We start from the raw sequence: 16,042 nt of genomic DNA on the forward strand, positions 1-16,042 counted from the left end.
ATCCATGGTCCCGGCACCACGGCCACCACCGTTCGAGGTACCCCAGTACCGGTCAACTAACCGGACTGTGTCCTGGCGTACAACCATCACATGGGGAGAGTTGATCTTTCTGATCAAGTCCTCCAGGCCTATAGTGCCATGCGGAAGGCGAAGGTGTGGTACAAAAAACTGGCTGTGTACCTCGTACAAATGGCACTGTATAATGCATGCGTGCTATCACGATGTGCAGGCCAGAACCACTCCTTCTTTGAGTTCCAGGAGGCGATGATAAAGGCCATGATTTTTGGAGAGGAGGACGGAGCGCGCCCCAGCACCTCTGGAACTCAAGTTTCCCGTATGGTACCAGGGGAACATTTTCCCAGTGAGGGGATAACAAGAAAAAGGTGTCGGGTGTGCTATAAAAGGGGGACAAGAAAAACGACTTGTTTCCAATGTGAAACGTGTCCTGACAAACCTGGACTGTGCTTGAATGAATGCTTCAGAATTCATCACACGTCCATGGACTAAACACATCCAGACATTCCACGACAGAACTCACTCACACTAGGCTGATATACACAACACCACACACACCAACCTGACGTACACTACACCACACACGCCAACCTGACGTAGTGTGTCAAGTTGGTGTGTGTGTGTGGTGTAGTGTACATCAGGTTGGTGTGTGTGGCCTAGTGTACGTCAGGTTGGTGAGTATGTGTGCTGTACACTACACTACACTACCCTGATGTACACTACACCACACACACCAACCTGACGTAGTTTGTCAGGTTGGTATGTGTGGAGTAGTGTACGTCAGGTTGGTGTGTGGTGTAATATAGTGTACATGTTGTCGTGTGTGTGTGGGTGGTGTATACTACACCACACACCAACCTGACATACACTACATACTTTCCATAAGCGACATGGTGTCCGCTAACGATTGGAGGTAATTTTCCATTCAAAATGTCAAATGGCGCTCCTTCCTTTCTGTGCCCTGCCGTGCACCCAAACAGTGGTTTATGACCACATATGAGGTATCGGTGAACTCAGGAGAAATTTCCCAACAAATTTTAGGATCCATTTTATCCTGTTGCCCATAAAAAACGAAAAAAAATGAGGCTAAAAGAAAATTTTTGTGAAAAAAAAAGTACTTTTTCATATTTATGGCTCAATTTGTGAAGCACCTGGGGGTTCGGAGTGCTCACTGTTATGCATCTAGATAAGTTCCTTGGGGGGTCTAGTTTCCAAAATGGGGTCACTTGTGGGGGTGCTCCAATGTTTCGGCACACAGGGACTCTTCAAACGCAACATGGCAACCGCTAAATATTACAGCATATTTTCCATTCAAAAAGTCAAATGGCGCTCCTTCCCTTCTGAGCCCTGCTGTGCACCCAAACAGTGGTTTATGACCACATATGAGGTATCGGTGTACTCAGGAGAAATTCCCCAACAAATTTTCGGATCCATTTTATCCTGTTACCCATGTAAAAATTAAAATATTGATGATAAAACAAACATTTTTTTCTTCCATGTTGCTTTAGTTCCTGTGAAGCACCTGAAGGGTTAATAAACTTCTTGAATGTGGTTTTGAGTACCTTGAGGGGTGCAGTTTTTAGAATGGTGTCACTTTTGGGTATTTTCTGCCATATAGACCCCTCAAAATGACTTCAAATGTGAGGTGGTCCCTAAAAAAAAAAATGGTTTTGTGACGCGGTAGGCGTCGGGGGGCGGAGCGGCGCTAGTGGGCGGCGTTATTGAAATTGCGGCCTAGCAGGCCGGGAAAAGCCGGGCACTAAATTGTGAATAGTGACTCACTACTTCTATTATCAGATGATTTAAAATCAGAAGACTTGGAGGACAAAGTGGTGTTAACTAAGGGAGAAAAATTAAACAAAAAATAAAAAAGGAATGTCAACTTATGATAGATGTAATTAGTTGCCATGGGCATCTGCTACACTTTTCCTTCATATTGTTTTTGAAAGCACACAAACGTTTGAGAACAGGAGGAAAAGTCAGTTATTAAAGCGGACACTTGCTTATAACTGTGGCATTGGCATGGAGGAGCATGCAGGTTTACTTCAATGCGGAAAGTGAAAAGCCTCTGATTGCAGCATCTATATATTTCAGGAGAAAATGAGGAATAATATGTCGGAAGCAAGCAGCACCCCATTCTGGTCAGCTACGAAGTCTACTGGTCTGATGCCACCAAAATACACTTCCGCAAACTTTTGCAATGGCTAGCATAATATACGTAAGCACCAAAACATATACTTCATATTACGTTTTACAAAGTTGACAGCAGCAGTGTAACTTACAGTCCTCCAACTGATTCCCACTGCCTGATTTCACTGGGGTAGAGAGGCCCGTTTCATGCGTGTCGTCCCTACAAGAAATAAGGAAATCAAATGACAACTACTACAGAATTTCAGAACTGAGCTGGTGAGAAGACCTGTAGCTCTGATCTTTGACATCAGTAAAAGTTTGAAAGATTCTAACTTGGGCCATACGAAAAACACACACCCCAAGTCCCGTAGACCTTCCCAGACGTGGACGTGTTAGGAACTGCGTGAGTCTTAGATATTCGACAATGAACTTCCCGATGCAATTTTTTTTTTTTTTTTACACAAGAGAAGTGCCAATTTTTATTTTTTGAAGTAACTGAGTTTTTTTCTATTTGTTGGCATAAGAGTCAAACACTTAGGGTACCGTTACACTTAGCGATGCACCAGCGATCCCGACCACGATACGACCCGGTCAGGATCGCTGGTGCATCGCTAAGTGGTCGGTAGTGAGCTGCCAAACAGGCAGATCTCACCAGCGACACAGCAGCGGTCGGCGGACGCTGCTTACCTGTCAGATGCGGCGATGAAGAAGTCCGCCCGCCTCCACGCGTCGCTCGTCGGCGCCACAGGAAGCGGCCGACGAGAAACGGCCCAGGACGTTCTCGCGCGATCAGCGATAATCAGTGGGGGAGCCGGTCGGAGGTTAGTATCACACATAGCGATATCGCTAGCAATATCGCTGCTGCGTCACAAAACCAGTGACGTTATAGCGATATTGTTAGCGATATCGCTATGTGTAACGGGCCCTTTACACATTGCATATACTGAAGCCACAAGGCATAGTAGATTGCAGTCGACACCCAACCCCATCACCTATACTGTGACTTTATCAGGTATGAACTGGGCATGACCTTAAACATGACCAGTTCACAGCTGAAGGTTGAGCCAGGCACTATTATATGTAGCCTGGGATACAATTTTCGTCAGTCATCTGTAATAGCAGAGAATCTGAGCAGGGTAGTCATATGTATCTACCCTTATGTATGATACGGACTGCTGAACTGTGATCTGAGCGCATCAGTCACAATGATATCACTGCTGTTCAGATCTCTGTAGAGAGCAGTAAGCAGCGCCAACCTAAAGAATTGTGGCTGCCTGCCATTTTCTATGACACTGTTCACTTTGCCATTCACAAACAAAAATTGCACTGCCGTCCCAAACTTCATTCTCCCTATCTTTTTGCAAACGCCCAGATGGGGAGGAGTGAGACATATACAATCTTATCTGCCCTACATGTATTGCAGTTGTAAAGTGAACTAGCACTACACTAGGTTTTCATGGCAAATGACAGCAACAGCTTCCCTGAGTGTTTCAAAGTTGAAAATAATATAAATATATATAAATATATATACCTATATACATATATTGTAATACTCCCCCCTCCCACCTACCCCTTTTATAACACATTCTGGCTAAAGCCTTCTGCATATATTAGTCGTTACCTGGCCTTTTTGGAGGACACGTCTGGCATTTGGCTCCGAGATGATGATGGGCTTGAAATTACAGATGTATTCTGGTAGTTTCTTTTACTTTTCTAAAGGAGGTAAAACAATTGCATATCAATACAATGTTATTATTGGTCACTGGTATGGAGCCATACAATATATCTATCACTCATACAATACCTGTAGGAGTACTCTGCTGGAACTCAAAGAGCTGGTGATTGCATTATGAGAGGACATTGTAAATCCATTTATTGTGTAGCTACTCAGTGAGCCATTTGAGGAGGTACGGGAGCATTTGTTACTCGTCTCATCAAGTGTATTTAGAGCCCTTTTCAGGGTGTCTGACCTAAAGAAACAAGTGTGTGGGTACAGGCAAAAGTTAGAAAAATGACAATGTATAGTCAGGCCCAAAAAATAAATACCAATAAAGCTGTTGGAGCAGTAAAGGCTTTAAAGAATGAATTAGGACCCCCCAAATGTGCTACAGTGTCAAGGAAAACAAAAAAAGAAAAAACACATGGGCTAATGAAACTGACATTAAGAAAAGTTACTGTCAGATATAGATGTAAAGTCGAGCTAACTGAGCTCTGGACTAATCAGTACAGCTCCACTTAGAAAGTCAAGAATTTTCACCACTAAAACGAATATGCTGCAGTCCATCATTAGTACTTCTCTATTTGAGTCTCCCACATTGCCTAGCTTACAAGGTCAACGCAAAGTTGAGGTGGCTAAGCCTCCTGCCATAGTCAGCACTCTGAATTCTTACCGACTTTTGTTCTCCATCTATCCACTTTTACGGTTTTAAGTATGATACGGACTTCTGAACTGTGATCTGAGCACATCAGTCACAATGATATCACTGCTGTTGAGATCTCTGTAGAGAGCAGTAAGCAGCGCCAACCTAAAGAATTGTGGCTGCCTGCCATTTTCTATGACACTGTTCACTTTGCCATTCACAAACAAAAATTGCACTGCCGTCCCAAACTTCATTCTCCCTATGTTTTTGCAAACACCCAGATGGGGAGGAGTGAGACATATACAGTCATGGCCAAAAGTTTTGAGAATGACACAAATATTAATTTTTACAAAGTCTACTTCTTCATTTTTTCTAATGGCAATTTGCATATACTCCAGAATGTTATAAAGAGTGATCAGCTCAACAGCAATTACTTGCAAAGTCAATATTTGCCTAGAAAATGAACTTTATCCCGTAAAACACATTTCAACATCATTGCAGCCCTGCCTTAAAAGGACCAGCTAACATCGTTTCAGTGATTGCTCCATTAACACAGGTGTGGGTGTTGATGAGGACAGGGCTGGAGATCAATCTGTCATGATTAAGTAAGAATGACACCACTGGACACTTTAAAAGGAGGTTGCTGCTTGGCATCATTGTTTCTCTTCTGTTAACCATGGTTATCTCTAAAGAAACACGTGCAGTCATCATTGCACTGCACAAAAATGGCCTAACAGGGAAGAGTATCGCAGCTAGAAAGATTGCACCTCAGTCAACAATCTATCGCATCATCAAGAACTTCAAGGAGAGAGGTTCCCTTGTTGCCAAAAAGGTTCCAGGGCGCCCAAGAAAGACCAGCAAGCGCCAGGACCGTCTCTTAAAAGTGTTTCAGCTGCGGGATCGGGCTACCAGCAGTGCAGAGCTTGCTCAGGAATGGCAGCAGGCAGGTATGAGTGCATCTGCACGTGCTGTGAGGCGGAGACTCTTGGAGCAAGGCCTGGTCTCAAGGGCAGCAAAGAAGCCACTTCTCTCCAGGAAAAACATCATGGACAGACTGATATTCTGCAAGAGGTACAGGGAGTGGACTGCTGAGGACTGGGGTAAAGTCATTTTCTCTGATGAATCCCCTTTTCGATTGTTTGGGACATCTGGAAAACGGCTTATTCGGAGAAGACCAGGTGAGCGCTACCACCAGTCTTGTCTCATGCCGACTGTCAAGCATCCTGAAACCATTCATGTGTGGGGTTGCTTCTCAGCCAAGGGAATGGGCTCTCTCTCAGTCTTGCCTAAAAACACAGCCATGAATAAAGAATGGTACCAGAATGTCCTCCAAGAGCAACTTCTCCCAACCGTCCAAGAGCAGTTTGGCGATCAACAATGCCTTTTTCAACATGATGGAGTACCTTGCCATAAAGCAAAGGTGATAACTAAATGGCTCAGGGAACAAAACATAGAGATTTTGGGACCATGGCCTGGAAACTTCCCAGATCTTACTCCCATTGAGAACTTGTGGTCAATCATCAAGAGACGGGTGGACAAACAAAAACCTTCAAATTCAGACAAAATAAAAGCATTGATTTTGCAAGAATGGACTGCTATCAGTCAGGATTTGATCCAGAAGTTGATTGAGAGCATGCCAGGGAGAATTGCTGAGGTCCTGAAGAAGAAGGGTCAACACTGCAAATATTGACTTGCTGCATTAACTAATTCTAACTGTCAATATAACCTTTTGCTACTCATAATATGATTGCAATTATATTTCTGTATGTGATAAAAACATCTGACAAACACACATAAAAACCAGAGGGCAGCAGATCATGTGAAAATATAATATTTGTGTCATTCTCAAAACTTTTGGCCATGACTGTACAAGCTTATCTCCCCTACATGTATTGCAGTTGTAAAGTGAACTAGCACTACACTAGGTTTTCATGGCAAATGACAGCAACAGCTTCCCTGAGTGTTTCAAAGTTGAAAATAATATAAATATATATACATATATTGTAATACTCCCCCCTCCCACCTACCCCTTTTATAACACATTCTGGCTAAAGCCTTCTGCATATATTAGTCGTTACCTGGCCTTTTTGGAGAACACGTCTGGCATTTGGCTCCGAGATGAGGATGGGCTTGAAATTACAGATGTATTCTGGTAGTTTCTTTTACTTTTCTAAAGGAGGTGAAACAATTGCATATCAATACAATGTTATTATTGGTCACTGGTATGGAGCCATATAATATATCTATCACCCATACAATACCTGCAGGAGTACTCTGCTGGAACTCAAAGAGCTGGTGATTGCATTATGAGAGGACATTGTAAATCCATTTATTGTGCAGCTACTCAGTGAGCCATTTGAGGAGGTATGGGAGCATTTGTTGCTCGTCTCATCAAGTGTATTTAGAGCCCTTTTCAGGGTGTCTGACCTAAAGAAACAAGTGTGTGGGTACAGGCAAAAGTTAGAAAAATGACAATGAATAGTCAGGCCCAAAAAATAAATACCAATAAAGCTGTTGGAGCAGTAAAGGCTTTAAAGAATGAATTAGGACCCCCCAAATGTGCTACAGTGTCAAGGAAAACAAAAAAAGAAAAAAAAAAACAACACATGGGCTAATGAAACTGACATTACTTACTTGGAACCAGAAGTCAAGGAACCATTTACCACTGGAGATTCAGCTGAAGACTCCCCAATTCCATTGCTAACCTGCCTCCTAGCGGAAGGTGAGGGGCAAGAAAAGTTACTGTCAGATACAGATGTACAGCAGAGCTAACTGAGCTCTGGACTAATCAGTACAGCTCCACTTAGAAAGTTAAGAATTTTCACCACTAAAAAGAATACGCTCCTCTCTATATACATATATGAAAGAAGAAATGGGAGAGGCTCATCCCGGATGTACAGGGTGAGGAATGGGAAGAAATCCTGGAGTCGCCAATATGGGTATCTCCATCTGCCAATAACAGGATGATACAGTTATATATTATTAATCAGTCATATTTGACCCCGGCTCGACTCTAAGATGGGCCGATACTCGTCATCGGAATGTTTGAGATGTCATTCAATAGATGCGGACTTTATTCATATGATCTGGTGTTGTCCTGTTGTTGTGCAATACTGGAGGGAGGTGACGTTATTATTAACATCCTTGGTACAAACCCCTGTTCCACTTGAACCACTGATCTGTCTGTTTGGAGTGTGGGATGAGGAAGCATGGGTCATTATGTTGGGATTTTTCTACGGGAGACGCTGTTCATGGCACGGAAGGTACTAGCATTACGGTGGATGGGAAATTCGCCTCCTTCTCTTGGGTCCTGGATCACTCTGGTAAATTCAATTATCCCATATGAACGTACGCTGTATCAGAATAGAGGATGCCCGGGTAAATTTAAAAAGATTTGGGAGAGGTGGAACTCCGCTCACCTCACTTTGCAGAGCGGAGATGTCGCACAGTAAACTGCTTATTATATAGAAGTAGGCTGCGGAATAGTTTATGTTTTGGTAGATGTAGGTAGGGTTTAGAAGCTAGGCAGGTTTTATTACTGGTACAATAACACAACACTACTGTGATTCAATTGATATTATGTTTGCTTTATTTACACACAGTTGATGTACATATTTTGCCACGCGTCTTCATGCTGTCTGGACATATGTATGTTTTGTATCAAGCTTAACACCTTGTACTATATGTGTGTGTTGTAAAACTGCCTGTAGTTTAATAAACAAATTAAAAAAAAAAAAAAAAAGAATACTCTGCAGTCCTTCATTAGTACTTCTCTATTTGAGTCTCCCACATTGCCTAGCTTACAAGGTCAACGTAAAGTTGAGGTGGCTTAGCCTCCTGCCATAGTCAGCACTCTGAATTCTTACCGACTTTTGTTCTCCATCTATCCACTTTCACGGTTTTCTTCATCTTTGTTAAATCTCTTTCTGCGCTCTCGGATGGCATTGAGCACAGTCTCCTTTGCACAAGGGTCTGGAGGTGGACATGTAACCGAAGGGGAGGTCAAGCTAGTAGATAACAGACTGTTCAGCCTTTGAAGGGAAGAAAAAAAAATCTTTACTATCCAAGAAGTGTTACAACAGACAGCATAGATTAGATCTGAATAGAATCCAATAGAAGCCTATATCTTGTATTTATTCCTCCACTAAGAATGCAGTACAAAGATATCTTATGTTTCCTGATGGCATACATTCAATGCAACACTCAATGCAACTAAAGACTGAGAAAAAAGGAGATTTTTGTGTACTCATCGTAAAATCTTTCTCTTAGCCTCTAATTGGGGGACACAGAACCATGGGTGTTATGCTGCTGTCCACTAGGAGGCGACACTATGCATAATCTAAAAAAGATTAACTTTGGCTCCTCCTCTGCAGTATACACCCCTGGACGGCATTAGCCTTCTCCAGTTTTTTGCAAAAGCATTAGGAGGAACATAACAGAAATAACATAACCATGCCTGTAATAAGGCCATGTACGAGCTCAAAGAACAATATGAGAACTCAACCGTAACAACGGCCCGTAAGTGCAGCAGGGTGGGAGCTGTGTCCCCCAATTAGAGTGTAAGAGAAAGAGATTTTACGGTGAGTACACAAAAATCTCCTTTACTCTGTCGCCTCATTGGGGGACACAGAACCATGGGACGTCCCAAAGCAGTCCCTGGGTGGGAAGCAAAGGACGAATATTGTGCTGACAGGTCCCTAAACTTGGGGCACTGCCGCCTGCAGAACCAGTCTACCCAGGCTCGCGTCCACTGAGGACTGGGTATGAACTTTGTAGTGTTTCGTAAACGTGTGTAGGCTAGTCCAAGTGGCCGCCTTACACAGTTATGCCGAAGCCTGGTGCCGAATGGCCCAGGAGGCCCCTGCCGCCCGCATAGAGTGTGCCGTGATACCGGCCGGAAGAGGAGAATTGTTAAGGCAGTAAGCCTCTTGTTTGGTGGACTTGATCCACCTGGCAAGGGTAGCTTTGGAAGCCGGCAGACCCTTGTGAACGACTTCCGGAAGAGACTTCCGGAAGGGGGCAGTCCTAGACACATATATACGCAATGCCCTGACGAGGTCAAGCGTATGCAGAGCCTTCTCCACTCTGTGAACTGGAACCGGGCAAAGAGATGGCAGTGAAATTTCCTCATTGAGGTGGAAGCTGGACACAACCTTCGGAAGGAAAGATGGGACTGTACGGAGAACCACCTTGTCCTGGTGAAAAGCCAGGAAAGGTCGTCTGCAAGAGAGTGCTGAAAGTTCAGACACCCTGCGTAGCGAGGTGATTGCCACCAGAAAAACCACCTGTGATAGAAGGCGGAGTGAGACTTCCTTAAGGGGTTCGAAAGGTGGTGCCTGCAATGCTGTCAGGACCAGGTTGAGGTCCCATGTCTCCAGTGGACGTCTGTAGGGGGGAACCAATTGGGAAACCCCCTGGAGAAAAGTCCTCACTTGCGGCTTGTTAGCAATGTGTCTCTGAAAGAGCACTGAGAGCGCTGACACCTGGCTCTTAAGCGAGCCCAGGGATAGCATGGCATCCAGGCCCGATTGAAGGAAACCGAGTACCTTTGGGAGGGAGTAGGGGAGTGGGTTCTGTCCACGAGATTCGCACCAGGTAAAGAAAGCTCTCCAGGTACGGTAATCTTGGCGGAAGCTGGCTTCCGTGCCCTGATCATGGTTCTAATGACATCCGGTGAAAACCCTGCCTGGGTTAGAACCCAGGTCTCAATGGCCACGCCGTCAAATTGAGAGCCCCTGAGTTCTGATGGTAGAACGGGCCTTGTGACAGAAGGTCGGGACGGTCGGGGAGACGCCAGGGGGCATCTGCTGTAAGTTGTACGATGTCGGCATACCATCTGCGTCTGGGCCAGTCTGGCACGATCAGGATGGTTGGAACTCCCTCTTGTTTGATCTTTCTCACAACTCTGGAGATCAGGGGGAGGGGTGGAAAAATGTACAGAAGCTGGAACTGGGTCCAGTCCTGAACCAGGGCATCTGCTCCGAGCGACCGCGGATCGTGTGTCCTGGCCATGAAATTGGAGACCTTGGCATTGAGATGGGATGCCATGAGGTCCACGTCCGGGATGGCAGATCTGGTGAAAAATTTCGGGATGGAGAGACCACTCCCCCGAGTCCATTCCTTGTCTGCTGAGGAAGTCGGCTTCCCAGTTGTCCACACCCGGAATGTGGACCGCAGAGAGTACCGACCTCGTGTCTTCTGCCCAGTGGAGGATATGTGCCACTTCTCTCATCGCCTGGGTACTGCGGGTCCCGCCTTGGTGATTCACATATGCCACCGCTGTGGCATTGTCCGACTGTATTCTGATATGAGAGGCTGCCAGCAAGTGATGAAAGGCTCTCAATGCGAGGAAGATGGCCCGAATCTCCAGGATGTTGATGGGCATGGTCGCTTCCACTGGTGACCACTTGCCTTGTGCCCTGTGATGTAGGTGCACCGCACCCCAACCTGTCAGGCTTGCATCGGCGGTCAGAACCTTCCATTGACCTGAGAGGATTTTCCCCTTGCAAGCGAGGTTGGCTTGAGCCACCAGTGCAGGGACCTCCTGGTTTTCGATGTTAGCCGGAACTCCATGTCCAGGGAGAAAGGATTCCCAGGACTTGAGGATGGCTAGTTGAAGAGGCCTGAGGTGAAACTGGCCAAATGGTACCACCTCCATTGCTGCTGCCATCCTGCCGAGTACTCTCTTGGCAAACCGGAGAGATCGGGAGGGAATTGTGGAGGAGTATGCGGACTCCTAGACGGAGAGCCAGTGCCTTGTCCCTGGGAAGGAGCACTAGACCTCTGGAGGTGTCGAATAACATTCCCAGGAAGATCAGAGACTGACTCGGGGTAGTTGACGACTTTTGTAAATTGACTAACCAGCCCAGGTGACTCAGAGTGTCGATAGTGATTGAGACGCTGACCTCGCAATCCTTGAAGGTGGAAGCCTTGATAAGAAGGTCGTCCAGGTATGGAACGACTACGATGCCTCTGGAGTGTAGAACGTCCATGGTGGCTGCCATGATCTTGGTAAACGTTCTGGGAGCCGTGGCGAGTCAGAACGGGAGAGCCACGAACTGGTAGTGGTCCTGGTTGATTGCGAATCTGAGAAATCGCTGATGGGCGGTAGCAATCGGTATATGTAGGTATGCGTCTTGTATGTCTATGGAGGCGAGATATTGTCCTTGCTCCATGGACGCAATGATTGACCGAAGGGACTCCATGCGAAAATGACGAACCCGAACATACTTGTTGAGTTGTTTGAGGTCTAGTATGGGCCGAACTCTGCCTCCCTTCTTTCGGACTACGAACAGATTGGAGTAGAACCCTCGGAAGCGCTCGTCTGCGGGAACCGGTACTATGACCCTGTCTGAAGGAGGGAGGAAACGGCTTGATGGAAGGCACGAGCCTTGTCTGGCGGTTTTGGGGGAATAGAGAGGAAGAACCGGTGCGGTGGGCTGGAAGTGAACTCGATCTTGTATCCGGAAGACACTATTTCCTTGACCCACCTGTCTTCTGTAATCGGCAGCCAGACTTGCTAAAAGAGTAGCAGTCATCCGCCTACGGGTGGGGTGTCTTCCGGAGTTTGTGAGTCATGATGAGGAGAAAGTCTGAGGTTTTCCTCCTTTGGGCTTTGCCTGGCCTGTTTTCGACTGCCAGGTCCTGTCCAGCCTCTGCGCCGCCCGTGGGTTGTCTCTGCGCGGAGAGCGGTTACGATTTTGTGCTGGGCGTGAGACGGACTAGCCTGAAGAATTCTGAAAGGATCGGAATAGAGTTTGGTTACGCCTTTTGAACGTGCGTTTGGGTTTTAGTTGTGGGAGAGAGGTACTCTTACCCCCAGTGGCATTGGATATCATGGTGTCCAACTTTTCACCGAAAAGCCGCCCACTGAGGTACGGGAGATGTGTGAGGGACTTCTTTGAGGCCGAGTCCGCCTTCCATTCCCGCAACCAAAGGATACGCCGGATCGTGATGGCGTTTGATGATATACCCGCTACACCTCTTGCGGAATTCAGAGCTGCATGAAGCATGTAATCTGCTACCACCGCTATTTGAACCGCCTGGTCCGACAGCTCAGGATTTGTGGCTTGGAGGCCAGCCTGCAGTTTTTTGGCCCAAGCCAGAATGGCTTTGGCCGCCCAGACTGAAGCGAAAGCGGGAGCCAGAGAGGCCCCTGCCGCTTCGAAGATTGAACGAGCCATGCGTTCTACCTGCCGGTCTGCTGTGTCCCTGAGGGTTGAGCTATCTGGCAGTGAGAGGAGGGTCTGTGCTGCTAGCCTAGAGACTGGGGGGTCCACGTCGGGTGGATCTGTCCACTCCTTGGTGTCCTTCTGTGGGAAGGGGTACCTTGCTTCCAAATATTTACGATTGGCAAATTTCTTCTCAGGCTGCGCAAACTGCTTAGTAAGTATCGCCTGAAATTCCGGGTGATTAGAGAAGACCTTTGGTGGTTTCAGAACACTTTCACAGCAAATCTTGTGTTCTGGGGCTTCCGGGGTTGGATCAGAAATATCCAGCACCCGATGGATGGAAGAGATTATGTCCTCAACTAGCGCTGTATTGCTAGGGGGACAAGGTACCAAAGACCTCTCCATTTCGTTGTCTGAGTCGGAGTCACAGATGCCTTCCGAATCCTGCGTGTCGCTAAGGCGTTCCCTGGTGGGTGAACTGGGGCGGAGGTCCTCTGTGGTCGGGGATCGCTGAGGAGATCTGCGTTGTCTGTCTCTGTTAGGGGACGGTCTAGGTGACCTGGAACCACGATGTCTCTCCCTGGAGGGGGATGACCGTGTGCTATGGGATGATGCAGATGACCGCGACCTGTGGGTCCGCTTACGTCTGTGAGTGTCGCAAATGGCATGTCCTTGAGACAAGCCGTCCCTTTGCTGGGTAACGTTCATAGCTGAGACATGACCCTGCAGAGCCTGAAGTAGTGTAGAGGTTAGATTATCTATGGACTGTGTCATAGACTGCGACACCTGAGTAGCCCATTCCTGCGTGGTAGCAGACGCTGAAGCATTGGTAGGGGCTTCTTGGGGTTCTGACACAGTATTTTGGATACAATCCCGGCAGTGCGGGTACGTGCTGCCACTGGGGAGAGTGGTTTTGCAGGCTGTGAAGAATGTATAAAAGCTGTCCTGCCTGGTTCTTTTCCTTGAGCCCAGCATAGTGCACAGAGGCTGGCTAGCAGGGACCTTACAGGGGTGGCAACGCAGAGGAAACCTATAGGAGAGCCTTATAGGTAATATGGATTCACAGCTGAGTAGAGAGAACCCAGCTGTGATCTTACCCCACCAGTGTGCCCCTAGGTCCAGCGCCGACAAATCACAGTCCTGTGCCCCCCTGGAGACTGCTGACATTGCTGCTGATGTCAAAGATGGCTTCTGCTACAGCAAAGATGGCCACCGTGAAGATGAGGAGGAGAAGAAGGGGGCGGAGAGCTGAGAAAGGGCGCGCAGGGCTATGTAAAAATGCGCCCTTTCTGCCTCGATCCGCCCCTTCTATGACACTGTAGAGTGTCATATTCGTCATCCGGGGGGGCGGGGAGGAGGCGGCAGCTTCAGCTAGGCTGAAGCCGCGGTCTAAATTAGCAGCCTGATGCCCAGAAGGGCCCCAGGGCGGGGCGGATGTCCGGGAGGGGGTTGGATCTGAACCAGACCCTCCCCGGATTGGAAGGCAGAATAGCGGTGGGGCTGGCAGCAATAGCGGTTCCATGTGAGGGGTCCCCCTGAGGCACTGTGGAGCTGGTGCCGCAGAGACAGGGGCGCAGGGAGCACTGTCTCTGTATGTGCCATGTCTGCCTGCACTCTCCCCCGGCCCCAACAGGAGACGGCAGCAGGGCTGGGGTCCCCGGCTGTTTAAGCTGCAGAATGCTGCCTCGTACAGACCCTACCTGAGGCGTCTCAACCTAATACCCCAAGAGGGGGATTAGGAGGGTGTGTCTGTCGCCATCAGGGGGTCTTCATCCTCGCCTCGACCTCAACCCAGACCCCAAAGGGGTTGGGGAAGGAGGGGGGTCTCGACTTCGGACCAGTACCCGAGGGACTGGGGAAGGAGCGACATGGGGAATAGCCATCTCCACTTCAACCGGGCACCCCATAATAGGGGGCCGAGGAAGGAGCCATGTCGGGAGTCTCACTGGAGACCCACTTTTCTTCATCTGTAATCCGTCAGAAAAAAACGGAGTAAAAATAAAAAAACAAAATCTTTAGGTGTGCCTCCTTGTGACACTAAGCAAAAACTGGAGAAGGCTGACGCCGTCCAGGGGTGTATACTGCAGAGGAGGAGCCAAAGTTAATCTTTTTTAGATTATGCATAGTGTCGCCTCCTAGTGGACAGCAGCATAACACCCATGGTTCTGTGTCCCCCCAATGAGGCGACAGAGTAATTACTCATGGTTTAACACAGTCATGACATGACATATATGTACGCGTCCCTGTCTTTGATGCAGGCTGACACTGAGCCCAAATATTTCCCAGCAGATGATTGTTGATTTAATCAGACATCTGGTGTCTAACTGCCGTGGGTGAAGAAGAGCTGTGCCCATAACTTTTAACCTGTCAATCCTGCTAAATTTAACTAACATGCACCAGCAGGAAGGGGCATCATTCCATGCAACCACTGGCATGTCCATGATGTGATGGAGGGGCGCCGAAGGGTTGCCATGACAGTGTGAGCTCTGCTGAAGTTCCCCATGCTTGGCATGACTATTCTGCTGTGAAAGCCAGCTCGTAGCTGGCGCTCATAGGAGACCATGATTTTATCTATACATAGCAGCATGTTGCATTTCGGCGCGCATGGCGCACCGTCAAAAGTGCGCAGCACGCTACTTTCACACTGGCAGCGCATGATCTGCGCACCCTATGCTAAAGATAGGGTGCGCCGATCGCATGCGTGCAAATGCGAAAGTAGGCGGTGATCCCGGATGGGGCGGGCAGGGAGCCGGCTCGGGGCGGGGCTTAACGACGCAGGGCGCAGCGTTGTTTTAACGCAAATGTGAAACCAGCCTTAGTCAGTACCCGACCTTTAATAAGTGTTGTAACAGGAGACATTAGCCAAGCCAGAGACCCATCTACAGGCAGCTGTTTGAAGGGGGGTGGGATTGCCTGTGATCAGTGTAGATCAGTGTGTGGGGGAAGGATCCATCACCCCCATGTGCCCCAAATACTGAATTGATGCCTAAAACACATAGAAAGTTATCCTGGTCTTAAGGATTTTATTTGAAGTGTTGATTTTTTCATAAGATTTGCTTTCTTAGCAGAACAGCTGCCACACTCCATCAAGAAGACAGGACGGTTACACATAATCAGTCCTGCCAGTCAGACACACTGACAGCAAAGCTGGACGGTTAAAATTGTTTCTGCAATGATGCATGGCCCAGTCGCCCCAGCAGAATCATCTGCCACCATACCAGGAGACAGCGTCCCGAGGACATAAACCCATCGGCATATGGACTATGTGACGCACTAATATTCTATAGAGTTATAGAACTAAAGCTTAAATTAAAGCCCCCATATAATGTCCTAATATTGTAATGAAGTCTTTTGTTAAAATTTGGC

At 47.5% G+C, this 16,042-nt stretch overlaps 2 protein-coding genes across 2 annotated transcripts in view; one reads left to right on the forward strand and one right to left on the reverse strand.

The window, feature by feature from the left end:
* LOC141080491 (uncharacterized) overlaps nucleotides 1–16,042 on the forward strand; it is a 119,013-nt gene that overhangs the window by 92,860 nt on the left and 10,111 nt on the right. The window lies entirely within an intron of this gene.
* On the reverse strand, nucleotides 1,775–8,533 carry LOC141078405 (uncharacterized). The gene is made up of 8 exons (XM_073565145.1): nucleotides 8,372–8,533; nucleotides 7,140–7,217; nucleotides 6,767–6,932; nucleotides 6,584–6,675; nucleotides 3,950–4,115; nucleotides 3,767–3,858; nucleotides 2,298–2,365; nucleotides 1,775–1,854 (listed from the first exon to the last, which is right to left on the reverse strand). The coding sequence occupies exons 1-8, from the start codon at nucleotides 8,386–8,388 to the stop codon at nucleotides 1,775–1,777; spliced, it is 759 nt and encodes a 252-aa protein (XP_073421246.1). The 5' UTR covers nucleotides 8,389–8,533.

The sequence above is a fragment of the Dendrobates tinctorius genome, unplaced genomic scaffold (genome assembly GCF_039654945.1).
Source record: "Dendrobates tinctorius isolate UK_male_01 unplaced genomic scaffold, ASM3965494v1 ptg000016l, whole genome shotgun sequence".
Lineage (NCBI taxonomy): Eukaryota > Metazoa > Chordata > Amphibia > Anura > Dendrobatidae > Dendrobates > Dendrobates tinctorius.

What these genes read in the sequence shown, in the direction of transcription:
- LOC141078405 (XM_073565145.1), bottom strand. An exon ending in CCAGCAGAGTACTCCTGCAG is followed by an intron (nt 6,676 to 6,766) that starts GTATTGTATGGG and finishes CACCTCCTTTAG; the next exon opens with AAAAGTAAAAGAAACTACCA. An exon ending in GTGTCCTCCAAAAAGGCCAG is followed by an intron (nt 2,366 to 3,766) that starts GTAACGACTAAT and finishes TATTTCTTGTAG; the next exon opens with GGACGACACGCATGAAACGG.